This window comes from Sturnira hondurensis, unplaced genomic scaffold (genome assembly GCF_014824575.4).
Source record: "Sturnira hondurensis isolate 20B ecotype Veracruz unplaced genomic scaffold, ASM1482457v3 Scaffold0025168, whole genome shotgun sequence".
Classification (NCBI taxonomy): Eukaryota; Metazoa; Chordata; class Mammalia; order Chiroptera; family Phyllostomidae; genus Sturnira; species Sturnira hondurensis.
The window spans coordinates 840,076-865,357 of record NW_028097799.1 but is presented as its reverse complement, the minus strand read 5'-3'; the positions used below and the strand labels follow the sequence as shown (position 1 = coordinate 865,357).

The window sequence follows — 25,282 nt, the reverse complement described above, 5'->3', positions numbered from 1 at the left end:
GCTACTCAACTGTCGTCATAGTGTGGAAACAGCTATAGACAATGCATAAAGGAATGATTTCTCTCCACTGGTTGTGTGATTTAATTTTCACAATAATCTCTTAAGTTTAGAATAACTGTGTTAATTTTCAAAAAGTGATAGGTTTAATTTTACCACAATTTTGAATACAATTAACTCTTTAGTAATTCAAAAGCTATAAGAGAAATCTTAGAAACTGCAAAATCAAATACCTCCTTAAACCAGATAGAATATTAATTAGTGATACATATGATATATATAGTCATCAGTCATCTTTAAACTGAATTTTCAATTGACCAGAATGATATAAGAAATCAAAGAGATGGAGGATAGGATCTCTGTTTTCTATATTTTTCTTGTGCAGTATAATAGACTTTGGCAAGTTATTTAACCTCTTTAAATCCCCATTTCGTATGTTTTAATATATTATTATTATTATTATTATTGAATAAGAACCAAGGAATAGATTTCAAATGAAGTGGAAAATAAGAAAGTGGAGGGGAGCCCATTTCATAGGGAAATAATATAAATTATAATATGAAAGCCTTCAAGCTCAGTTACCTAAAAAGATGTACCAGCCCTGGAATCGTGGTCTGTTTTACTATTTTGTTCCATTTTTTTAATATTTTGGCCCTTGAGTTTAAATATACTTTTAAGGAAAAAATTATAGCATGGCATTTTAAAAAGTCATAAAAGTGCTGGGCTGCTGGATTGTTTGTACAACATATTATTTTCTTATATATTAGAAAGCATTTTCCAACATTAAGTATTATATAAAATTAACTAAAATATTTATATAAGAATTATATAAAAGCCTATGATTTTTAAATTATTTTAATATATATTAAACATTATGTAACATTTATAAAATAATTTTAAGTAGCTAGGAAGTTCCCCAGTTTATGGGTGGAAGTTTTGTTTTCCATAGTCAGAAAACACAAACCAGGAATCATTTTACTGTGATAAAAAATTTCTTTAACTCTTAGGAAAAATATTCCCCTTTGAAGATTCCTTAAGTAACTTTAGTATAAAATATGAACCATCATTATAAAAAAGCAAAACTTACATTGATGTATGAGTATTCTCTACAGAAATACAGATGTTTATCTTTAAGGTTATAAGATATTTGGTCTCAAAAATAAAATTATTTAGAACAAGCACAGAAAATTTACATGAGCTGATTAAATTAATATCTTTTTAATTGCTAGAATGCATTCCTGGGGAGGATAGTGATAAGCTCCAAGAAAGAATAACTGTCCACTGTGTCTTATTTCTGGCTTTGGTATGGCTTGTATGTAACACTATCAGTCAAATCAGAAACTCAAGACTACAATGTTAGGCATTATGGAAAGTGAAAAAATAAGTAGCGCAAGTAACCACATTTTCTGCTTTTTAAAAGCTTCACTTCTAACTGGTAGATAAAGAATAATAAAAGAAATGAATAGTAGATACAGATAAGGCCATAGTTCTCAAAAGAGAAACAGAAACGCCTAAGAATTTAAATTAGAGGTTAGATCATGTTACCTTTTTAGCGTCTAGTACAGCTTCTCTGAAATATACAAGTGCTTATTAATTAAAATGACCTGGAAATTTTGCCTAGAATTCATTTACTTCATCGGTTAAACACTTACTGAAAGCTAGAGTATGCACTTAGCACTGTACCATTCTTGAGATACTATGGCAGAGAGTGCTTCCTGGTACATTCCATTGTGATTATTTTTTTGTTTTTGCAACATAGATCTGTACACAGTTGTTAGCTAGTGCAGCTATTTAACATGGTTGGGTAGTAAATTCATTCTTGAAGAGCTTACATCTATATAAAGCAAGATCCAGATAGTCCTTGCTTTGCACAGTTCTGATATGCATGAGATCTGCATGGGTTTTGTTTAAGATGGTAATGTGCAGACGGCCTGCCTGTTCAGTGGAAAGAACCAGGACTTTGAAGACACACATGTCTGGATTTATTCCAACTTTGGCACTTATCTTTCTGGGCAAGATACTCGGCTTCCGAATTCAATTTTTCCAAGTATTAAAATGTAGATAATAGTAATACCTATTTCACAAGGTAATTTTAAATATTAAAATTTAATCTCTATTTCCAAGTTGAGAGTTTTAATTTCTATTTCCATGGCTGAAAATATAGTCATTTTGGGGAAACACTATTTTATATTGAGGTTTAAACCAATCAAAGGATATAGTACTACTTACTATTTTAACAAAATCATGCAGTGAGTATGAAGTTATTGGAGCAGATTATACTTTTCTTTTTTTTAAAGTTAATTTGAAAGAGACAAATAGACAGATGTTGATTCGTTGTTCCACTTGCGTATGCATTCATTGCTTGATTCTTGTAAGTCCCCTGACCAGGGAGGGAACTTGCAACCTTGGTTATCAGGACAACGTTCTAACCATCTCAGCTACCCAGCCAGGGCCTCTATTTTCCAAAGATAACTACAAACAATGTCTCTAACCCCACATATTCTTTTAGAACTTGCCACTCCTCATTGAGAAATCCCACAGAGTTCTCTTCTGTGGGATTTGAGCACACTTATGACTGGTAAACCAGTAGAATGCTTCAAAAATAATACTGTGTGGGCTCAATCTTAAAAGGTAGTACTTCTTCCACTGTGTTTGTTTGAACACTCACCTGCTTGGAGCACTGAGATGTCAGAGACCTTGAAGCTGCCGTGCACTGAGGAAACCAAGCCATGTGGAGAAGCCTAAGATCTCATGTAGTCAGTCCTAGCCTTTAAGTACTTCCAGGCCAGTCATCGGACATGTGAGTGAATGAACAATCAGATGATTCAGATGATACCAGCCTCAGCCACTGAATTACTCCCAGAGACATCCCTAGACTTTGAGACTCTGCTTCAAGGCTCCAGTCCTGCTGAAGCAGAGATAAACCGTCCTTAATGTGCCCTTTGTGAATTCCTGGTTCAGAGAATCTGTGAGCACAATAAAATGGCTTTTGTTTTATGTCAGTAAGTTTGGGGTGGCTAGTTATGTAACAATAATGATTGGAAAGGATATAAAACCTGAAAGATACATTGTCTCACCAAGAAACAGGTTACTATTAAAAACTCATCAAAGTGGGAACTACCTGTTGAATAAATGTTTATTAGGTTTGTTTTTTTCATTTTAAATGAAGATAGCCAAACAGCTCTCTAAATGAGAAATTGATTTCCTTATCCAGTCAGTTAATCAACCAAATGTTCACTGGGTACCTCTTATGTGCCAAGTAATAGGTATAATGAAATGACTATACAACATACATCTTAGGGGGATATGTTCTAAGACTGCTCTCCCCACCCCAGTGGATACCTGAAACTCAGGATAGTACTGAAACACACACACACTGTTTTTCCTATACATACATATCTGTGATGTATAGGAAGTTTAATTTAATTTAAGTTTTTAAAGTATGATTTAAAAATTAGGCACACACAACCATAATAATAAAAAAGAATTATAACAATATACTCACAAAAGTTATGTGAATGTAGTATCTCTTACTATACAACACTTACCTTTTCTCTTAAAGGAAGCACTTTACAGCTTCTCTTTGGCACATATAAATTTCCAGCACCACTATTCGTGTACTTTGGGGGCATTATTAAGCAAAATAATGGTTCCTTGAAACAAGCACTGTGGTGCCATGACAGTTGCTCTGATAACCAAGATGGTTACTGAGTGACTAGTAGGCCGGGAGAATATGGCATGGGGAGCTGGACAAAGAGGGAGGGTGGGACTGAGTGGGAAGGCACAAGACTTCATCCTGCTACTCAGATACTCAGAACAGGATATAATTTAAAACTTATGAACGGTGTATTTCTGGGATTTTCTGTTTAGTATTTTTCGTCCGCAGTTGACCACAAGTAACCGAAACTATGAAAAGTGAAACTGCAGATAAGCGAGGGACTACTAGAACTAACAAGGTGCCCTGTACAGTATTGTGGGGGAGCATCTATTAAAAATTAAGCAAAATATGACCAAAGATACTGAAATAGGGAACAGGCTGACAGGGTCCAGAGGGGAGAGAATCATAGGGGAAAAGGGGATGGACTCACATGAACCAGTATAAAGGACACATGGACAATAACTAAGGGGGGGGTGGAAAGGGGAGGGAGGTGGGGAGCACTGGGGGGGGCAGGGCTGGGAATATAAGACAGAAAGCTGTACTTGAACAAGAATTAAATTAAAAAATTATTTTAAAAAAGTTAAGCAAAAAATGTTAGAAATTGTGACCGGTGCTGTGAAGGTTGGGTGCACTGATTGAGAGTGACCCTGGAGGGTAGTGAAGAGGAGATTTAGAATGTGCAAAAATGGTCTCTGGGCTGGTGACATCTAGGTTCAGACTTGATGAGGAAGGGATGGCAAGCAGAGTATTGGGGTTGGGATAAAGAAGAAGTTTTCAAAGACCCAGGTATCAATATAGGTGGTGCCAAATAAGTCTTAAGTGCTTTTATTACTTATTAACAGGTAGTTTTGATGGGTTGCTGTAATTTGACTAATGTTATGTCTTATTTTTCCCCAGTGTTGTGATAAAAGTTATAGTTGAAGTTACCTTTTACTTTAATTATAAGAGAACTTAGATGTTATACATTTTTATACTTTATTTAAAAAGTTAACTTATTATCCATTTAATAAGATTAAACAAGTATATCTGAGATATGCCCTACAACTTTTTAGTTTATCGAAGAGATACTTACAGGTTTTTTTTCTGTAGAAAAAAAAGCAATTTCTTGAAACTACCAAGCCCCTCCTAAGGAAAGAAATATTAACCTTGGTTATGAATGATATCCTGGGATTTTTAATAAAGTGCAGGTTTAGGCTTACTAAATTAGTCACTGGTTGTATCAGTCATCACTAGAGCAGGTTAGTGTTATTGATCTATATTTTTAAGGCTGCATCTTCCTGGGTTGACATGGAACATAAATTATTTCTTATTTTATAACAGAGGATTCCATTATATTTTTAGACTCTGTCATGAACTGGCAATGCACAAAAATCTCATATAATATATACCTTACTTTGAAGTAAGAAAATGCCTGAAATTCTAAGATGAGAGCAACAGTCCAGGTAGGGATGTGGTCCTGGGTATCCTACTAGAGTGTCCATCAGGTAGAAATTCTTTGCATAATGTCATCCAGACAGCATTTGTCTTTTTCATTGTGTTGACATTTGCACTAATAAGATGTGAGTAAAAAACTGCCAATGCTTTAGTCTGTGTGAACCAGGGTAGTTAGTAATAGCACCAAACTGTACTAGTAGTTACAGTATTCTTTATTTACCTTCATATTGTTGAAGTAATTATCAGCAGTTTCATTTAAGAATGCCCATAACAAAGCAGGAAAAAAGTCTTTTTCAAAATATCAACCTTGCCCTGACCAGTATGGCTTAGTTGGTTGGGTATCATCCTGCAGAGTGAAGGGTTGCTGGTTCAATTCCTGGTCAGGACACATGCCTAGCTTGTGAGTTTGTCCCCGGTAAGGAGCCTATGAGAAGCAACTGACTGATGTTTCTCTCTCACATTGATGTTTCTCCCCCTTTCTCCCTCCCTTCCTCTCTCTCTGAAAATACATAAATAAAATCTTTTAAAAAACCCTCAACCTTTGTGTACACATTAAAGCTTTTGTCTGATGAAATGAGAAGTACATACATAGCACTTTCATTACATTGCAAAGTCTGGTGGTTATTTTGAAGAAAAAGCACTTGTGGTTGAGTTGTGAACTGACCAAGGTACTTTTTTTGGTCATGGAATAACATTTTTTATTTGAAAGAAGTGACAAACTGATTTTTCGTATTTGGCAGACATTTTTCTCACAAATGAATGAGGTTAATTTGCCATTTAAGGAAAACAACTGACCGTATTTGCTGCCAGTGATAAAAATGGAGTTTCTAAGAAAAAATTAGTGATTTGGAAAACTTATATCACCTTGAGCTTGACTAGTTCTCAGTATTGAAGGAGTTTTTAAATGAGATTGGTGGCATTAACAAATGTGGTATTTTAAAATAGTTCAATGAAATGTGTCAGTATTTGGAAGGTATGCATAACTCTGACCTAAATTTTAATGACCCAGTGTATTGATGATAAATATCTTGTATGCATAACAGATTTAAACTATAAGAGACCAGTGGATTTTAATGTAAGAGTTGGAAAGGGTCATTAATATTGTTTCAGATTCCACATGGCAACTATCCTTTAAAAAACTACCACCTGTTATGTTTTGGTGTGATATCAAAGAATATCCATGATTATCAGAAAATGCCATTAGATTCCACTTCTGTTTTTCAACTATGTATATGTGCAGTGAGGCTGAATTTTCTTCATCTACTCAGCCAAAACAGTAAATTACAAAAGATTGAGTAGAGAAGCAGATATGAGAATCAGCTATCTTCTATTAAGGCAGACGTTACAGTGATTTGTAGAGAAAATACCACCTTTTTCGATGTGGTGCATAAATACAATGGGATACTACTCAGCCATAAGAAAAGGTGATATACCGTCATTTGCAACAATGTGAATGGATCTTGAGAATGTCATGCTAAGTGAAATAAATCACATGGCAAAGTCAGTAACCATATGATTTCACTCGTATCTTGGATATAAAACTGAAAGCAACAAACAAAGAAGACACATAGAAACTCGTAGACACAGACAACAGTATGGTGATTACTAGAGGAAAAGGAGAGTTGAGGAGGCAGAAACCGGTAAAGGAGCTTAAATACATGGTGATGGAGATGACTGGGTGGGGAGCACAGTGATTTATTATAGAATTATACACTTGAAACCTATAAAATTTTATTAACCAATTTCATCCCAGTAAATTTAATATTTTTTTAAATACCATCTTCTTCAATAAGTTTTTATCTTTCAAATATAGGTATTTTTCATTATAATATCAATTATGTTACAGTAGTTTTATAATTGTCAGATTTAAATTAACTAAAATCTTAAAAAGTCTGTTTTAATTTTTAGTATATTAATTATTAATAGGAATAATTGGTGTAAAACACTATTAGAGATTCTGAATAATTTTTAATACTGTAAAGAGATTTTGAGAATCTGTGGCCTAGGCACAGGAGTGTCCAACTTTTTGGCATCTCTGAGCCACACTGGAAGAAGAATTGTCTTGAGCCACACATTAAATATATTGCAACACATAATCACAAAAAAATCTTGTAATGTTTTAAGTAAATTTATGATTTTGTGTCGGGCCACATTCATAGTCATCCTGGGCCACGTGTGGCCTGAGGACTGCCAGTCTGACACCCCTGTTGGAATCCAAATAAAATTTAGGAGGTGATCATAGTTTTATGATAAAAAATGTACATTTTTTAGCCCTGGCTGATGTAGCTGAATGGATTGAGTGCGGGCCTGCGAACCACACGATCACGGTTTGATTCCTAGTCAGGGCACATGCCTGGGTTGCAGGCCAGTTCCCAGCAGGGGACTCATGAGAGGCAACCATACATTGATATTTCTCTCCTCCTCTCCTTCCCTTCCCCTCTAAAGATAAATAAATAAAATCTTTTTAAAAATATACATGTTTTGGCTTAAAGCGATATTTTGATTTGAAGTGTTTTTCAAATAGCAGTGTTAAAATAGGTTATGTGGTTATCAGACTTGGTATTAATTTAAGTCATATTATTTTGAAACATTTCTAAACTTTTATCTTTTTTATGTCTTTAAAATACAGCAGAGGAAGCATAAAATGAATAAAATACTACAATTTTTCTATGGAACTAAAGTTTTGGTTTTTGTTTGTTGTTGTTTAACTATGACTCATTTCCTGAACAAGCTAAAAAATAAGGTATAAGAATGCTGAAAAAGATGTTCTGTGACAATTTGTTGGATATTCCTGGCATTTTCCCCAAAATAGAGCCCATTGCCTATTAGTGGTAACTGTTACGTAGCATGAGGTGGCCATATTGTTAGTGAGGTTTCTGATTTCTTTTTTTTCTGTACACAGATAATCTCAGTGATACCTTGAAGAAGCTGAAGATAACAGCTGTTGACAGAACTGAGGATAGTTTAGAAGGATGCTTGGATTGTCTGCTTCAAGCCTTGGCTCAAAATAGTAAGTTTCATTATGTTCACTCAAATGCCAAAGAGAAAGATCAGCAGTCATTGGTATGTAGTTTATCGTGTAACTTGCACTCACATAACTTGAATTCTTTTGAATCCTATCTCTAAATACTGAGGTTGTTTTACATATTCACTCTCCTACCCCACATCTCCACCCACAAGGTTCTAAAAGCCATGTTGATAGTTGGAAGAAAGGAGGGATTGACTGGTGGCAATGATGGCATTAATACCGTTCTCAGAGAGAAGCCATTATTTTACTCATAACAGATAAGCACCGTAGTTGCTTTTCTTCCTAACACATTGGTTCTTTCTCTTAAAAAAAAGGAAGACTGTGTTTGTATGTGGGAGGCTAGGGAGGAGAAGCAGAGGAACCTTAAAATACCTAATTACTTTTTCTGAGATTTTATGGCCACACTTTTAATAATTTTACTTAAAAAATGTGTATGCTTAGATTTAATTGAAAAGAACCATTAGTAGTTATGCCCAAGTCCCTTGAAACTGAGGTAAGACTTTGGTGGTATGGTAAATAATGTTATAAGTAAAATTTATAAAGCTCTTCATTGACAAACACATTCTATTATTGCATTTGATCCATCATATTTCTGTGCATTAATTTCTGTATTCTCACAGTGAAGAGATAGGTGTAGAATGAATTTCATTTCACTTGGTTGTTCTATGGTTTGCACTGTGCTTGTTTGTAATTATGCCATTATCTTATCCTGGGACTAATTATGTAGTGACAGAGAATTTAGGGGAGAGAGAGTATATATTGTTAAAAGTTTCAATTTCAAGCACTCAGAGATATATGTGTCACTTCTTTTTAATTCATTTTTTAGTAAACTGATTAGAAAATCTAAAATAATTGATTTTAGTACTCTTCATCAAAAAACACGTTTTAAAGCTTGATTTGAACATTCTTTTTCCATAATTCTCTTTCTTTTGATGTTAGACATAACAGAGAAGGCATTTAACATAAAGACTTTAGTAAGAGCATCTGGATAAGGTTCACAATGGTAAAGGAAAAGAGGTACATGTAGTAAATACCTGTGGCTATTTAAATCTAATAATTAAATTAAAAACTAAGTTACTTAGTTTGACTTTCAGTAGCCCAGTTTGGCGAGTGACTGCCTTCTTGGGTATCACAAATACAAATCGTTTCCATTATCACAGAAAGTTCTTTTGGATAATACTGGTCTAGAGGACTAGAAAAACCATGTGATGGCCTGATTTTCACACATGCTTATATAAGCAGATTTATATAATCATGTCAGTAGTCTAAGTAAATTGAGTATTTCAAGTTCATTTCTTTTGAATAGTTGTTTTATTATGACCCTTTGTTTTCAATGGCCCAGATTTTTCTCTGTGCTAGAAAAAGGTAGAAATATTTAAGTGAATCATTTGTTTGGGAACTGAAGGGCATGGATGCAGTATCATTTGTTGTGTGTGGAGGGTTGCTCAGTCCTTCTGTAAAGACTGATAAAGAGGTGGAGAAAAAAATTTAAAAAGGAAGCAAAAGTTTATAACTTTTTAAAGAACAGATTCAAGAAATATTAATAATTATGTAAATGTTCGATTAAATTTCAGATTTACAGGCTTACTCATGGAATCTATTTATTGAAAATGGTCTTGAATTTGTCTGTCATCAAATATTAAAGTCAAATAGCCACAAGGTATTAATAAAAAACAATAAATTCTACTGTTTATTGACTCCCCAGGAAGGAAATGAAAGAAATAAGTCTTTTGTAGAAGCTATATCAAAATTTATGCCCTCATATCTAAGATATTGGCACACAAGAATTTTTTTTTTTGCTTTACCTCTAAAACAGCTTTATTGGTGTCTAACATCTAATTGGATACCATCAAAATATGAATGGATTTCTCATTCCTAAATTTTTGTTTTGTATCTTCACAGTGCCTTCCTTACACCTTCCCAGGCAACTACTGATCTGCAGTCACTACAAATTAATTTGCATTTCCTAGATTTTTACATAAATGGAATCATGCCCATATGATTCCTTTTCACTTGGCTTCTTTCACTCAGCATATTTTGAAGGCAAGAGAATTTGACGTAGGAAAGGGAAGTTCATGCAGATGAACTAGTCTAGTCTAGACTAGTCTAGTCTAGTCTTTGACTGAAAGACTGATTTCTATCATTGACTAAGCACCTACTGTGTACTCAGCACTAGACTGTATAGCACTATAGAAAGCACTGAGACTCTTTCTCAGCACTGTGTCTTTCCTGTAGCTCTTGAGGAGGTACTATTACCACTATTTAAAAGACATGGAAACTGACCCTGTAGTGTTACTTGCTTTGCTCTGGCAGAATCAGAGTTTGGATTGAAACTCTTAGTTTACAAAATAAAAAATGACATTCTGAGTAAAGTGCAGCTTTTTGCTGAATTTACGGAATGTGAAATTGTTTGTGTAAGCTAGGTTTTAATATGCCTTAAATATTTATTTTTTAAAAAATTAATTTCAAATTGTTATTTAACAGAAAGGGTGATGTATAAACCTTTGTTTTTTCCACTTGAGCTGTAGACTGTTACTTTTAAAGGTATTTATTGTTATATTTTATAAAATTAACACCTGGTTTTTAAATAAGAGAAAGTAAAAATACCAGTAAGATGTTTACTTTATACAGTTGTTCCTACTTCCCTAAATAAAGTGATTATTCTGTTGCTACTGTCCTCTTAAAGGTAAAATTATACAACATCTAACTTAAGTGAATCTCTAGTGTTATATATAAAACAGAGACCTTCTAGTTTCGTAATTCTTCTTAGTGTCAGGTGCTTTAACTAAAAATATCACTGTTTGCACCAGCATTGCACCTGATCGAGAAAGAATGATTTCTCCGTTTTGTCCAAATATAAGATGGTAATGTGTGCAATGGGAATCTAAACTTAAGTTTCATTTTATAATCTGCTACCCTCTCATTGGAAAGGGCAGTTTTGAAAGCAAAGAAATTAAGATTCTAAAGTTTACGCTGTGGGAATTTAGTATATTTGAATTGCATGTTACAAATGATCATAATCTGAAATTAGAACTTTGATGTATGACTTCAGAGTGCTTTTCATTTTTGTTTTGATAATATTAAATACAGTATATGTGTCAGAATCTTAAGAGATAAGAGAGAATTTTAGTACTTACTAGGTTTTATGGAAAATGTTTTGTTAAGCAAGCATTTTGTGTAAGTCTCTGATCTAAATTAATATAGAAGTATTCATTTTCTTATATAAACACCTCAGATCTCAGTTTTAAAAGGTTTTTAGTAAATATATGAAGGCTACGAGCCAAGAAATCAGCTTCTGTTTATTTTTGTCTCCTTTGATTCAGAAACTTGTTAGAAGATTCTCAATAAATGCTTGCTGAATTGTAGTATGATTACTTTATTTTGTCCTTTTTTGAAAATTAGAACAATATGGCACCTATTTTCATCTCTAAACATTAAGACAGGAATTGTCATTAGAGACAATCCTAATCACCTTGCAAGACAAACTGTCATAAATCAGAGGCCCAAAGACAAGAAGAATTACAGTCCATTCCTTATAAAAATTCTGTTCCATAGTAAGAGCATGGGGACTATGTTGCATAATTGGGGAACAAAAAAACAATGCCAGCATGATAACCAACATAGCTTTAAATTATTTTCCTGTAGGATTAGGCTGTTTTCCTCTGGCTCATTGTCTCATTTACCTTAAAGTACTGTAACTTTGTTTAGTTAATTGCCTGATGACAATTTCTGTTTCATACAAGAGTTACATAATTGTTTATTTCTATAGAACAACCCTGTGAGCCCTGGCTGGTGTAGCTCAGTGGGTTGAGTGCTGGTCTGCAAACAAAAGGATTGCTGGTTCAATTCCAGTCAGGGCACGTCCCTGGATTGTGGGCCAGGTCCCAGTAGGGCAGCTGGGAGAGGCAACCACACATTGATGTTTTTCTCCCTCTCTTTCTCCTTCCCTTCCCCTCTCTCTAAGAATAAATAAACAAAATCTTAAAAAAAATAAAAAACTTAAAAAAAACAACCATCCTGTGAGAGAACACATTTACTTTTCTTTAAAGAAAAAAGTATTTGCTGTCTAGCTCCACATTCCTAACTTTATATCATAGTATTTTTGTGCCTGTTGAATTCTTAGGTTATTTCTCAGCCCTAATATTAATTTTTGGCTCTCTTCTAAAATATAATCCTAAGTATATCAAATTATGTACACAAGCTGCTAATGTAGGTTACTCTGATTTCCTTTCTAACAGTAAGAACTTTCTGTTATTTGTTTTTGGTCTGCTTTGTGACTTTTATGTTTATGAACAAGTTTACTGTCAGGTACCAATATTATTTGTTAAGTTAGGGACTTTAAAACTTACGGTCAACTGTTTTTCAATAGCCATGTTAAATCTATAATTATTGAACATGAAGGATTGCTGCTGTTTCAGTAGAAATGAAAAATTATTTCATTTAATTCTTTTGTAGTAATAACCAGATTTCACTTTTTTACCCTGAGTTATCAACTACACCATGGAAGAGATATGTTTCCTTTGCGTGCTAATTCATTATGTTCTTCACTTCCTTCACATATTTTTGTATCCTCCGGCTCTTTTTTATTTTGTTTATTGTTTCATGAGAGCTTATGGTTGGTACTAATCATTAATTATCAAAGGGTCAGTTTTTCCTAAATAAATACAAGGGGGAGAAAAAGTAGATTTATAGTAGGTTTACAGTTCATACAGAAAAAGACATGCAGGTTATAGCTTTATTAACTCTGTTTCACATACAACTATAAATCTGCTTTTGCCCACTTCATATAGTATTTGAAGAACAGAGGAGATGAAACTAGATAAAATGGTCAACTAAAAGCACATCGACAATTCTTGATGAACTGACACTCCGGGATTGCCATTATTCTGTAATAGTGACAGCAATCTAAATCTGAATTTTTTCCACACATCCTGTAAAAATTCATACAGATCAACAAAAAGATCAGATAAAACCAACTAACCATGACCTATTCCTCCAGCATAACTAGGAGACAGACTAGTAACTACAGATTATCTAGGAGAGAAATAAGTGTACAAATATAGCCTAGTCAGCTTCAGAGCCCATTTTGAAAGTGTTCAGTGAAGACTGCAGAGACTAACATGGAAAAGGTGAAAGGGGAATGGGTTGAACCATGATCCCAGGGGTGATATAGTACACAATCAAAATTGCCTTTAGAAAGAAAAAGTCCTACTTTGGTGGGAAAATACTAAGAACTGCTCTTAGATCCTATTAGAGTGCTGGCTGTTGGGAAATTAAAAGGAGGAGATATACAAAGAACACAGAACCCTATAGGCAACAGATCGGGACAGTGCTGCTTTTGTGTATGAAATGGCTCACCTTTATAACTTGGTGGTGAAGGGAAAGAAGGAAGTAAGAAGGAGAAATTAAGTGTTTGGTAGAAATAAGAAAACCATAAAATAACTCTCTTTGGCTTAAGTTCAAAAGAGGACTCTTTTGGACTAAGAAACCTAGGTATTTGTTTAAATCTTTACTTTTTACTGTGTACATCTTTTATTACTAATTAAGGAAAATAAAGATTGCACTGAATAGGAAATTACAGATGATATATCCAAAAATGCTACAAGGAATAAAGCAGAAAATAAGAATCAAAACATTTAGCTGTTAAAATTTTCCTCTTAAATCAACCATGAAGCAGTTATCAGTAACAGAACATTATGACCTATATTAAACATCCTTAAGCCTTTGCAGATGTGAAAAGAAGAAACCTCAAGTAACAAATTCAGAAACTTGGAATCCAAATGGATAAATACCAAGAAGATGTGAACTAAGACTTGACCAGGAGAAATTTAAGAAAAAGACAGGATTATTTTAGAAATTAGGACTAAATTACAAGGTACCAAGGAAGAATAGAGGTAACTGAAAATTTAGTATGTAACATTGAAGATAATTGGCAGAAGAATGAAGACAGAATAAAGCATCAGTAAGCAAGTGAGTGGTATAGATGATAGGCAGAAAGATCCAACATACATACAACTGGAGTCCTTAAGGAGAAAAAAATGGAACAGCTAATCTTTAAATCTGTGAACTTTTCTGGAGTAAAGAAAGACTGGAATCTATTGATAGGTCTCACCGTGTACATGGGAAAATTGACTAACTAAAATGAGTTAGTCAATTTTGGAATGATTAACTCAAATGAATAGTCTAGTAAAACTTAAGATTTATAGGTAAAAATAAGCACAAAGGAAAATTCTCAGGATCTCCATGCCAAAAAATCATTATTTAAAAGGAAAGAAAAATCAAAATGGCATCAGACTTCTCACCAGCAATATATAAAGCAATTCAATATTGAAGTAGTATTTCACAAAATTCATGGAATAAGAAATTTCATATTGAGCCAAAGTGCTCAGTAAGTATCAAGACTACCTATAAGGTTTCTTTTGAGAAATCAGCTGATAGTCTTATGGGAACTCCTTTGTACATAACTGTCTCCTTTTCTCTTGTTGCTTTTAAGATTCTCTTTTTATCTTTAATCTTGGGTAATGTAATTATGATGTATCTTAGTGCATTCCTGTTTGGGTCCAGCCTCTTTGGGACTCTCTGAGCTTCCTGGACTTGTATGTCTATTTCCTTCACCAGATTGGGAAAGTTTTTCTTTTATTATTTTTTCAGATTACTTTTTAATTTCTTGTTCTTCCTCTTCTTCTTCTGGCACACCTTATTTGGATGTTGGAATGTTTAAACTTGTCCTGGAGGTTCCTAAGCCTCTCCTCATTTTTTTGAATTCTTGTTTCTTCTTTCTGTTCTGGTTGAATGTTTCTTTTATTCCTCATGTTCCAAATCATTGATTTGTGTCCTGGTTTCCTTCCTTTCACTGTTGATTTTCTGTGTATATTTTCTTTATCTCACTTTGTATAGTTTTTGCTTTATTTTGCATCCATACTCAATCATTTCTGTCAGCATCCTGATATTCATTGTTTTGAACTCTGCATCTGATAGGTTGGCTATCTCCTCATCACTTAGTTCTTTCTCTGGAGTTTTGATCTCTTCTTTCATTTGGGACATTATTTCTTTTTCTTGGTGCATTATAGGCAAGAAGGGACTGGAAAGTAGTATTCAAAGTCATGAAAAACAAGGACCTACATCCAAGATTACTCTCTCCAGCAAAGCTATCATTTAGAATAGAAGGGCAGATAAAGCACTTCCCAGATAAGGTAAACTTAAAGGAGTTCATCACCAAACACTTAATATATGAAATGAAATGTTAAAGGGACTTAACTAAGAAAAAGAAGAAAATAAAAACCATGAACCGTAAAATGATAACAAATTCACAACTCTCAACAACTGAACCTAAAAAAAAACACCTAAGCAAACAATTAGAACAGGAATAGAGTCACAGAAATGGAGATCACATGGAGGGTTATCAGCAGGGATGGGGAGGAGGGGGGATAGGGAAAAAGATACAGGGAATAAGAAGCATAAATAGTAGGTACAAAATAAATATAGGGAGCTTAAGAATAGTATAGGAAATGGAGACACCAAAGAACTTACACGTACGACCCATGGACATAAACTAATGGGGGAAGTGCTAGAGGAAGGGGTATGCAAGGCTGGGGAGATACAGGGGAGAAAAAAATGGGACAACTGCAATAGCATAATCAATAAAGTATACTTTTAAAAAAGCCTAAAAATACTGTGGAAGAACCTGGGGAATACTACTCACTAGCCTTCTAGAGCAGTAGTCCCCAAACTTTTTAGAACCAGGGATTGGTTTCATGGAAGACGATTTTTCCATGGACAGTGGTGGGGTGGTTTTGGGGTGATTGAAGTGCATTACACTTATTGTGCACTTTATTACCATTATTATTACATTGTAATATATAATGAAATAAATATACAACTCACCTTCATGCAGAATTGGTGGGAGCCCTGACTTTGTTTTCCTGCAATGAGGTGGTCCCATCTGGGGGTGATAGAAGACAGTGACACCTGAAGTGTGTTACTTATGTCTAATTTACTCCATAATCTGGTTTTGGTTGCCGTCACTGCAAAAAAAAAGACACTACTTCACAAAGATAGGGTGTTGTAAATGGAAGCAGGCTTTCCAGTGTTTTCGTGGCAATCCCAGGATATTCCGCCTTGACTTTAACCCAGTGTATGGAGATTTGAAGTTGCTCAAACATACTTTTTGACAACTGTCATTTGCAATCTCAAGCAGTTGATCTTCTTCTAGCACAGACAAAGTGGATTCATGTGGCTTATTTATAATTTGGTCAAGGATCCATTCCTTCCCAGTTAGGGGTCTTTTATGGTTGGGAGGTAATGCCCAGGCTGTTTCAAAAGCCGAGATAGGTGATCATGCATCAGTTGGGAGAAAGGAGGCCCTGGCTCAGTCTCTTTCAAAATCTCTGGTAGTATTTGAAACACGTCAAAAATCCCAGTGTTCACTTGTTGCCCCATAATTACAGTTTGGCTTTGAATGCAGCCAATTTATCTGCCAGCTTGAACACAGTTGTCATTCTCCCTTGAAGTGACAGATTTAATTCATTGAGTAGGTTGAAAATGTCACACAAGCACATTTGGTGACCCATTCTGTGTCCCTGACATGTGCTGCCAGTGGTGCCTTTTTTCTGAAAGAAATGTCTGCAGTGGCTCTTGAAACTCAAAAGCTCTGGTCAGCGGTCTACCTTTAGAAACATCTCACTTCTGTGTATTAGGGAAGACGTGTGTGCTCTGCGTCCATCTCCTCACAGAGCTGTGTGAATAGACGTGAATTAAGAACATGCACTTTTTAAATGTGGTTGATGATTTTAGTCATATCCTACAAAACGTTAACTTCAGGTGACATTTTTCAGCCAGGCTAGCCGGCCTTTCTTTGTGGATGACAGTGTGTAGACTCACATTCAGAGGCGACCTCTTTGGCCCGAGTACTGTAACCAGAAAGCCATCTAATCATGGCAGCTGCTCCATCCGTGCATATACTGACACAAAATGACCAATTCAGTTTTCCTGATACGAAATCATTCAAAGACTTGACCAGTTCTGCAGTTGTGGTGTTGGTCGGCAACTAGAGTGCACATGACACATCCTCAGGAACCTCCTCCTGAAACATGCATCACACAAAAACAAGCTTGCTCTGCTGTCAACGTTGGTAGACTTGTCAACCTGGATAGCACACGCAGTGACTCATGAATCCTGACAGTTGTGCCTCCATCTCCTCTGCTGTTTCATCACTTCGTCTAGTTATGGTGCTCGCCGAAAGAGGAACATGTGTCCCCTTTTGCACTGCAGCGTCTCGACAGATGTTCACGACAGATGTCCTTTGCAGCAGGCAGGATTAACTCTTCACCAATCGTAAAGGGCTTCTTAGCTTTATGGTTAGCCACTAAGAATTACAGTCCTAGTGCAGACACTTCTGGTAAAGTGGTGGCCTTCAATAATTGTTTCCGTTCTTCGTGTTCACATTTTTTTTTCTTTTGAAAAACTCCAAAGGTCTGTCTTTTAATGCAGAGTGCTTGGTCTTCATGCCACAAAGCAGTTTCGAAGTTTTCATGGCTTAGTTGGATAACTGGTCACCACATATTATACAAAGTGGGCGTGGAGAATGTGAATCACCTGTTGCAGTGAGCCCATAATTTCAGTAGGACTCTTGGTATTTTCTTTTAAATGCAGCCTTCTTTATGTTGGCGGTGTCAGAGTCTTCTGCTGTCTCTTCATTGAGCCTTTCCCCCTTTTCAAAGAAGCTCTCCGGCAACGTTTGTTTTTTGTCATTTTGGCCATTGTTAGCATGAGGGCTTACCAAAAGTGACCGAGAGAAGTGCACAGTGTGGGAAAGAGGCACAGATGGAAGTGGTAAATAAAATAGTGGGCAGGCCATGTGTGGACTAAAATAACTGTTGCACTCTGACTTAAAACCTGCCACCAGATGCAGCTGTGCAATTGAACTACATCAACTCACTTGCCACTATAAGCCTGCCACCAGATGCAGCTTAATTGTCACTTGCCACTCACTGATAGGGTTTTGATATGAGTCTGCAAGCAATTGATTTCTTATGGTCTCTGTGCAGCCAGAGCTCTCTGCCAATGATCATCGGTATCTGCAGCCGCTCCCCAGCACTAGCGTCACTGCCTCAGCCCCACCACAGGTCATCAGGTATTAGATTCTCTTAAGAAGCGTGCAGTCTAGGTCCCTCACATGAGCAGTTCATAGTAGGGTTCACACTCCTATGAGAATTAATGCCACTGCTGATTTCGCAGGAGGGTGGAGCTCAGGTGGTAATGAGAGCAATGGGGGGCAGCTGTGAATACAGATGAAGCTTCACTGGCTTGCCTGCTGCTCTTCACCTGTTGTGTGGCCTGGTTCCACATATGATCCATGGCCTGGGGCTTGGGGACCCCTGTCAGAGGAGTCTGCTAAACTCATGCTGTCCAGTACAGCATCCATTCTCTGATATGACTGGAAGCATATGAAATGAGGCTAGTCTCAATCTAGGTATGCTTTAAGCATAAAAATACAGGGTCTGGCACAGATAACACCCCTCTTTATTACATATAAATCTTTTGTTACAAAATCATAAGTGTGTAATTCTGTAACGTAAAAATATCACACTCAAGCACACCACATGACATTTTAGATGAAATGTTCAAATTGCTGTCCATCTCCCGTGAGAGTCATGTACTGTCCCAACCACATTCAGTGCCATTACTTTTGCCTGACTCTGTACATGCTAGATTTCAAAGATTAACTACCAAAAAAAGTAAAATATGTCATTAACAGTATTTAAAATATTGATTACGTATAGAATTTCATTTTTTAAATTTTGTGAATTATATATAAATGCTTGATTTCTTCTAGTATGGACGGTGGCTGATCGAAGTAAGTTTAAGGATTGCACCAGTGAGTATAATATGATGGAAAATGCAGCTTAGAAACAAAATTATTATCATCATAAATAAAATACAATTGGATTATCCAGTGTAGGAGAGGACATTTAAGATAATGAACATTAAGATTAATAAGATTATTGTTCTAGGGTTAAATTCTAAGTAGGAAACAGTAAATATTCTGTGTGCTTAGTGAAAATCAGAAGGAAGGGTATATATCCAAATATATTCATACCAGGAGTTTATAGAAAAGGGATCATGGAAATTATTGAATCTGATTGGAAGGGTGAGAAAGGCCATCTGTTCATTTCTCACAGGCCATGAAATTGATAAACAGAAGCAAGAATATAACTATCATACTGGGTGCTGTTTGCCCTCTGATACATTTTTTTAAAAAAGTGTATATGGAACGCTTCACAAATTTGCATGTCATCCTTGAGCATGGCCATGCTAATCTTCTCTGTATTGTTCCAGTTTTAGGGCATGTGCTGCTGAAGTGAGCACTGACATGCTTTTAAGCACTATACGTAATCAGAGCCCCCTCCCCCCAAAAGTTCTCATGTACATTCTCCAGAAGGAGATAAGCCTCTATTAGTATTTGTAGTTGTGATTGAAGCATTGGCAGAGGATTTGGATTTTCTAACAATAGCTGATACGTGTTACTGTTTCTGCTTTTAAGTTTGCTACATTTAAAAAAAAGAACTTATGTTCCTAACAGAGTAAAATAAATAAGAGAAATGTGATTTGAATTGGTGATATATGCCAAATATATACTGAAAAAGATCTACCATCCTCTGCCCTAGCTGGGTGGGTGGTTTAGTTGGTTGGGGTGTGGTCCCATACACCAGGGGGTGGTGGGTTCAGTCCTGGTCAGAGCGCGTACTGAAGGCAACCATTTGATGTTTCTCTCTCACATTCATGCATCTCTCTCCTTCTTTCTCTCTCCCTTCCTCTTTCTAAAATCAATAAAACATATCCTCAGGTAAATATTCAAAAAAATCTACCACCATCAGCATTTATAGTACCAATACTGACTTACTGTCACCAAATAGTACACTTCAAGTTATTGTTGGGGGACAAGTGATTGATTTGTGTTAGTGTGTCTTTCTAACATTCTTTTTCAGCAGGGTTCCATGTAACTGCTTCTATAGCTTGCTGTAGGTCTTTTGTGGCCATCTACTTGATTGATGTTAACTGTTTATCTAAACAAATAAGCACTAACCCAGTGTGCTGAATGTGTCAAAGAATATGAGCCATGCAAATTGGACTTTTAATTGGAATAACAAATTGGAAGTGAATTAATATTAGCATCTGAATAAAAATTCTATTTTCAGCAGAAAGGTATAATTTAATATGTAAAAGAGAATGGTATAAGTAGTAAGTATATTAGTTAAATTAACCTGTTTTCAGTATTTTTGCTGTGATTATAGATGTTTGAACCTGATACTAAAAGTATGGGCAGTATCACATTATCTTCAGTTGTACTTGATAGTCCATGACCATTGTGTTTCTTCAAGAAAACTTTTTAAACGTGGTCTAATGCTTCCACTTTTGCTTCTTGTAATTCAGATTTCCTGAGTACCCATTTTGCATTATTAACAAAATATTAAAGTTTCACCATCAGGTAGCTTTGGAATCTATAAATGAGACATTTGGGTAAAAAATAAAAAGTCAGTGAATTGTTTTTTTCTACTAAAAGCTTGTATGTAAAGTAATGTCTATTCTTGTTATAACTGTTTGATTTTATTATGTTCAATAATTTATTGATATATATATATATAGTATAAGATGAAAATCTAATTATATATTTTTTCTACACTCAGTTTCCCAGCACCATGTGATCATTTCATCTATCCCTTGTTGTTTGATAATACTCCTTTTATCATATAATAACTTTAATATAATGGGGTGAGTTTGGGGGTTTTATTTTATTCCATTAATCAGTCTCTTATTGTGTTCTAGCCATGCTGTTTAATTATGGTAGCTTTATGGAGGACAATTCTCTTTATAGATCTGTCTCAAAAATTTTATTTTCATGGGTTGTTATATCAGAGAAATATTGGAAATACTTGTCACAGTGCTAAAAAATCCTGTTGGAATTTCAATAAGCTATAAATTAATTTGGAAAGAACCAAAAACTTCTATTTTTTTGCTTTTTAAATTTTTTTTATTTTTAATATATTTTATTGATTATACCATTACAGTTGTTCTATTCCCCCCCTTCATNGTTGGAATTTCAATAAGCTATAAATTAATTTGGAAAGAACCAAAAACTTCTATTTTTTTGCTTTTTAAATTTTTTTTATTTTTAATATATTTTATTGATTATACCATTACAGTCGTTATATTCCCCCCCTTTATTCCCCTCCAACCACACAGTCCCTCCCCCACCATTCCCCCCCTTAGTTTATAACCACGTGTCTCAAGTTCTTTAGATTCTGTATTTCCCCCACTATTCTTGCCCTCCCCCCTACCTATTTTCTACCTACTGTCTATGCTATTTTCTGTACCTTCTCCCCCCTTATCCTCCTCCCACTCTCCTGTTGCTAACCCTCCATGTGTTCTTCATTCCTATGGTTCCGCTCCTCATCTAGCTGTCCTCTTGGTTTGCTTTTGTTTTAGGTGTGGTTGTTAATAACTGTGAGTTTGCTGTCCTTTCACTGTTCATATTTTTCATCTTCTTNGGACTTCCTGGAAGCCTATTTCCTTTGCCAGATTAGGGAAGTTCTCCTTTATTATTTGTTCAAATAAGTTTTCCACTCGTGGTTGTTTCTTTCCCCCTTCTGGTACCCCTATAATTGAGATGTTGGAACGTTTAAAGATGTCCTGGAGGTTCCTAAGCCTCTTCTCATTTTTTTGAATTCTCATTTCTTCATTCTTTTCTGGTCGGATGTTTCGTTCTTCCTTCTGGTCCATTCCATTGATTTGAGTCCCAGTTTCCTTTCCATCACTATTGGTTTCCTGTGCATTTCCCTTCATTTCAATTAGTTTAGCCTTCATATGTTCCTCTAATTTGTGACTATAATCAGCCAGTTCTGTGAGCATCCTGATGACCAGTGTTTTGAACTGTGCATCTGAGAGGCTGGCTATTTCTTGGTTGCTTACAGTTATCGGCTCTGGGGCTTTGAGTTCTTGAGCCATCTTTTGGACTGTTCGTGCCTGTTACGTATCAGGATTGGAGCCCTTGGTGTTCACCAAGGCAGGGCAACTCAGTCACTGGGTTGTGATGCTGTACATGGGGGCGGGGTCAAAGAGCAATGGCGGTCTCGTCTGCCACCTCCTGCCGCGGCCGCCACAGCTGCCACCATCACCGGGCCCACGCGTTTCATACCACTGCACGGGAATGTACCACCGAGGTCAGCCCTCCACCACTGGGTTTGCCTCCTGGGGCCTTTGAGGTCCGTCTCACTGCTCACTCTGCTGGTTTATCTGTGGGCAAATGTGTGACCGCAGTCAGTCTGCCCCGCACCCGACTGGGCCCGCGCTGCCTGCATGCCTGGGTGGGGGGATCTTTCCTGCCTGTCCCTGCTCTGCTGCTGGCTCCGCCCCTCTTACCAGTCCCAGTTGAAGGGTTCGTTGTTGTCGGACTTCATATAGTTCAATTTTCTTTTCTTCGGCTGTGTCTTTGTTTACTAAACCTTTGTTGTATTCAAACTTGGTTGTGGGAGAAGGCACCGTGTTTCCACCTATGCCTCCATCTTGGCGGAAGTCCTGAACCAAAAACTTCTCAATATTTTGTCCATCAATCTAAGAACATGTATTTTAGTTTCTTTTATTTGTCTTCTTTTATGTCTCAGTTAGATTGTGTGGTTTGTGTCATATGCTTTCCATACATATCTTATTTAAAGTATTCTTATGTATTTTACGTTTTGGGGGGATTACAATGGATTTTTCCCATTGTAACTTTTAAGTGGTTATTTTTGGAGATCATTTTGAAAAGCTATGTTGATTTTTATATATTTATATCTAACTCCCTTCTGAACTCACTTATTAATTAAAATAAAGTTATAACTTGGGCTTTGAAGTCAAACCACCTACAAAGTGATATTTTTCTTTCCTCTTTCCTTCATGACTATTGTTGACTTATGTACTGGCTTGAACCTCTGGCACAATAGTAAATAAAAATAACATGAATAGTGTCTCATTTTAGTTTCTGGTATTAATGGCAGCCTTTCTGATGCTTTACTGAGTCAGTATAAGACCTCTTGATTTAATATCAAAGTCCTTTTTTGTGTTAAAATAGTCTTAATTAAATAATGATTTTTTAAAAAATCAGGAGTAGGTATCTTTAAACCATAAATCCTTAGCGTAATCAATTAATATTTTAAAAAATAAATATCCACCATTTTTATTGTTTTAAGGTTTGTTTATAATAAAATTATTTGTTGGGAGCATTAATAATAGAGGAACTTTTTTTAAAAACAAGTTTCTTTCTCTCTCTTTTTTAAACATTTATTTATCTTTAGAGGGGAAGGGAAGGAGAGGGAGAGAAATATCAATGCATGCTTGCCTCTCATGAGTCCCCTGCTGGGAACTGGCCTGCAACCCAGGCATGTGCCCTGACTGGGAATCAAACCACGATCCTTTGGTTCACAGGCCCACTTTCAATCCATTGAACTATACCAGCCAGGGCAGAAATTTCTTAACTTAGTGATATATAGCCCCCACAGCTTCAAAACTGCAGTTACTAAATAGCACTAGTTTTTCTGCCAAATAATTGTTTGTTTACAATTACAAGGTCATATCATATTACCCTTTGAATTGTGTCTATAGCTATAATTTAGATAGTTTTTGTTAGTTTGTCTATATTATTTAACCCTGAAAATATAAACTTGATTGCTTATGATTTCTTTATTTCATTTTAATGTAGCTTTCCATGAATTCCTCATAGTGAATTCATGATGTTATGTGAATTTTGGCATTTCAAGATTTAGTGAAAGATGAGTATAAATTGTTTGAACCACTTGGTATTAAAGACCATTTTAAAAGTTTATAACTCTTGACTTCAAGGAAAGAATCTGTGACCACATCACCCTGAATGTGCCCGATCTCATCTGATCTTGGAGGCTAAGCGTGGTCGGGTCTGGTTAGTACTTGAATGGGAGACTTAAGGGAAAGAAAAAATACTAGCCAACCGAGTTGGTAATTAAATTTTTCTCTTTTTGAAGATTTGATTTTGTATAAAACACAAATCTATAGTTTAGGTATTATTTTAAAACTAGAAGAGATGTCATATGGGGATGTGTTATACACTGAATTAATAAATAAAAGCACAATTTTATTTTTTATTATTACTATAATTTTTATTTTTGAATTATGAATGTCTGTTGAATTATGAACATCTGCAGAATTGTTGAAATAGGAAAAACATTCATAATATTAAAGACAAAATACAGAGTAAAAGATTATTCTTTACTTGAAGCAATCAAAGTAAGGGAACAATAGCTAGGAAATGGAAAAGGTTCGAAATTAAGAAACACTTTCTAGAAGCATATTAAAAAGACATTGAAGAGCCCTGGCTGGTATAGCTCAGTGGATTGAACATGGACCTGTGAAGCAAAGGGTCGCTGGTTCAATTCCCAGTCAGGACACATGCCTGGGTTACAGGCCAGGTTCCCAGTATGGGATGAGTGAGAGGTAACCACACATTGATGTTTCTCTCCCTCTCTTTCTCTGTCTTTTCCCTCTCTCTAAAAATAAATGAATAAAATCTTCAAAAAAAAGACGTTGAAGAAATGTATGCTACATCAGAAATATATCCTCTTTTTAAAAATATTCATTTATCTTTAGTGGGGAAGGGAAGGAGAGAGGGAGAGAAATATTAATGTATGGTTGCCTCTTGTGTGTCCCCTGCTGAGAACTGGCCTGCAACCCAGGCATGTGCCCACACTGAGAATCAAACCTTGACCGTCTGGTTCGCAGGCCTGCACGTAATCCACTGAGCTACAGCAGCTAGGGCAGAAATATATCTTCTTAACTGAATATAAGATACTATGAATTTGGCCAAAAAGTTTGTTGTTTTTTTCCATACAATGGCTCTAGTATGCTTAGTTGTCTTTAACATCACTCAAAACAATTTTGTTAGATTGCATTGTGAGAGCTGTCAGCATGCATTTTTAAATCATCAAAATTGGTGGATTTTTGTGCAGGCATTTTAATATTGAAAATGGAAGAAAATGCACATTTTCATTGCATTAGGATTTATTATTTCAAAAAAGGTGAAAACACAACTGAAACAAAGATTTGTGCAGTGTATGAAGGAGGTGCTGTGACTGATCCAATATGTCAAAAGTGGTTTGTGA

At 35.6% G+C, this 25,282-nt stretch overlaps 1 protein-coding gene and 1 non-coding gene across 4 annotated transcripts in view; one reads left to right on the top strand and one right to left on the bottom strand.

Moving 5' to 3' along the window:
* RAP1GDS1 (Rap1 GTPase-GDP dissociation stimulator 1) overlaps positions 1-25,282 on the top strand; it is a 152,701-nt gene that overhangs the window by 8,359 nt on the left and 119,060 nt on the right. For all 3 annotated transcript variants that reach the window (XM_037039119.1, XM_037039118.1, XM_037039117.1), the window contains exon 2: positions 7,992-8,099. In XM_037039119.1, coding sequence (XP_036895014.1) covers positions 7,992-8,099 — 108 coding nt within the window. The remainder of the gene's footprint in view (positions 1-7,991; positions 8,100-25,282) is intronic.
* LOC118982188 (U6 spliceosomal RNA) lies at positions 19,379-19,484 on the bottom strand. The gene has a single exon (XR_005065495.1). It is a non-coding gene; the product is annotated as a U6 spliceosomal RNA (small nuclear RNA).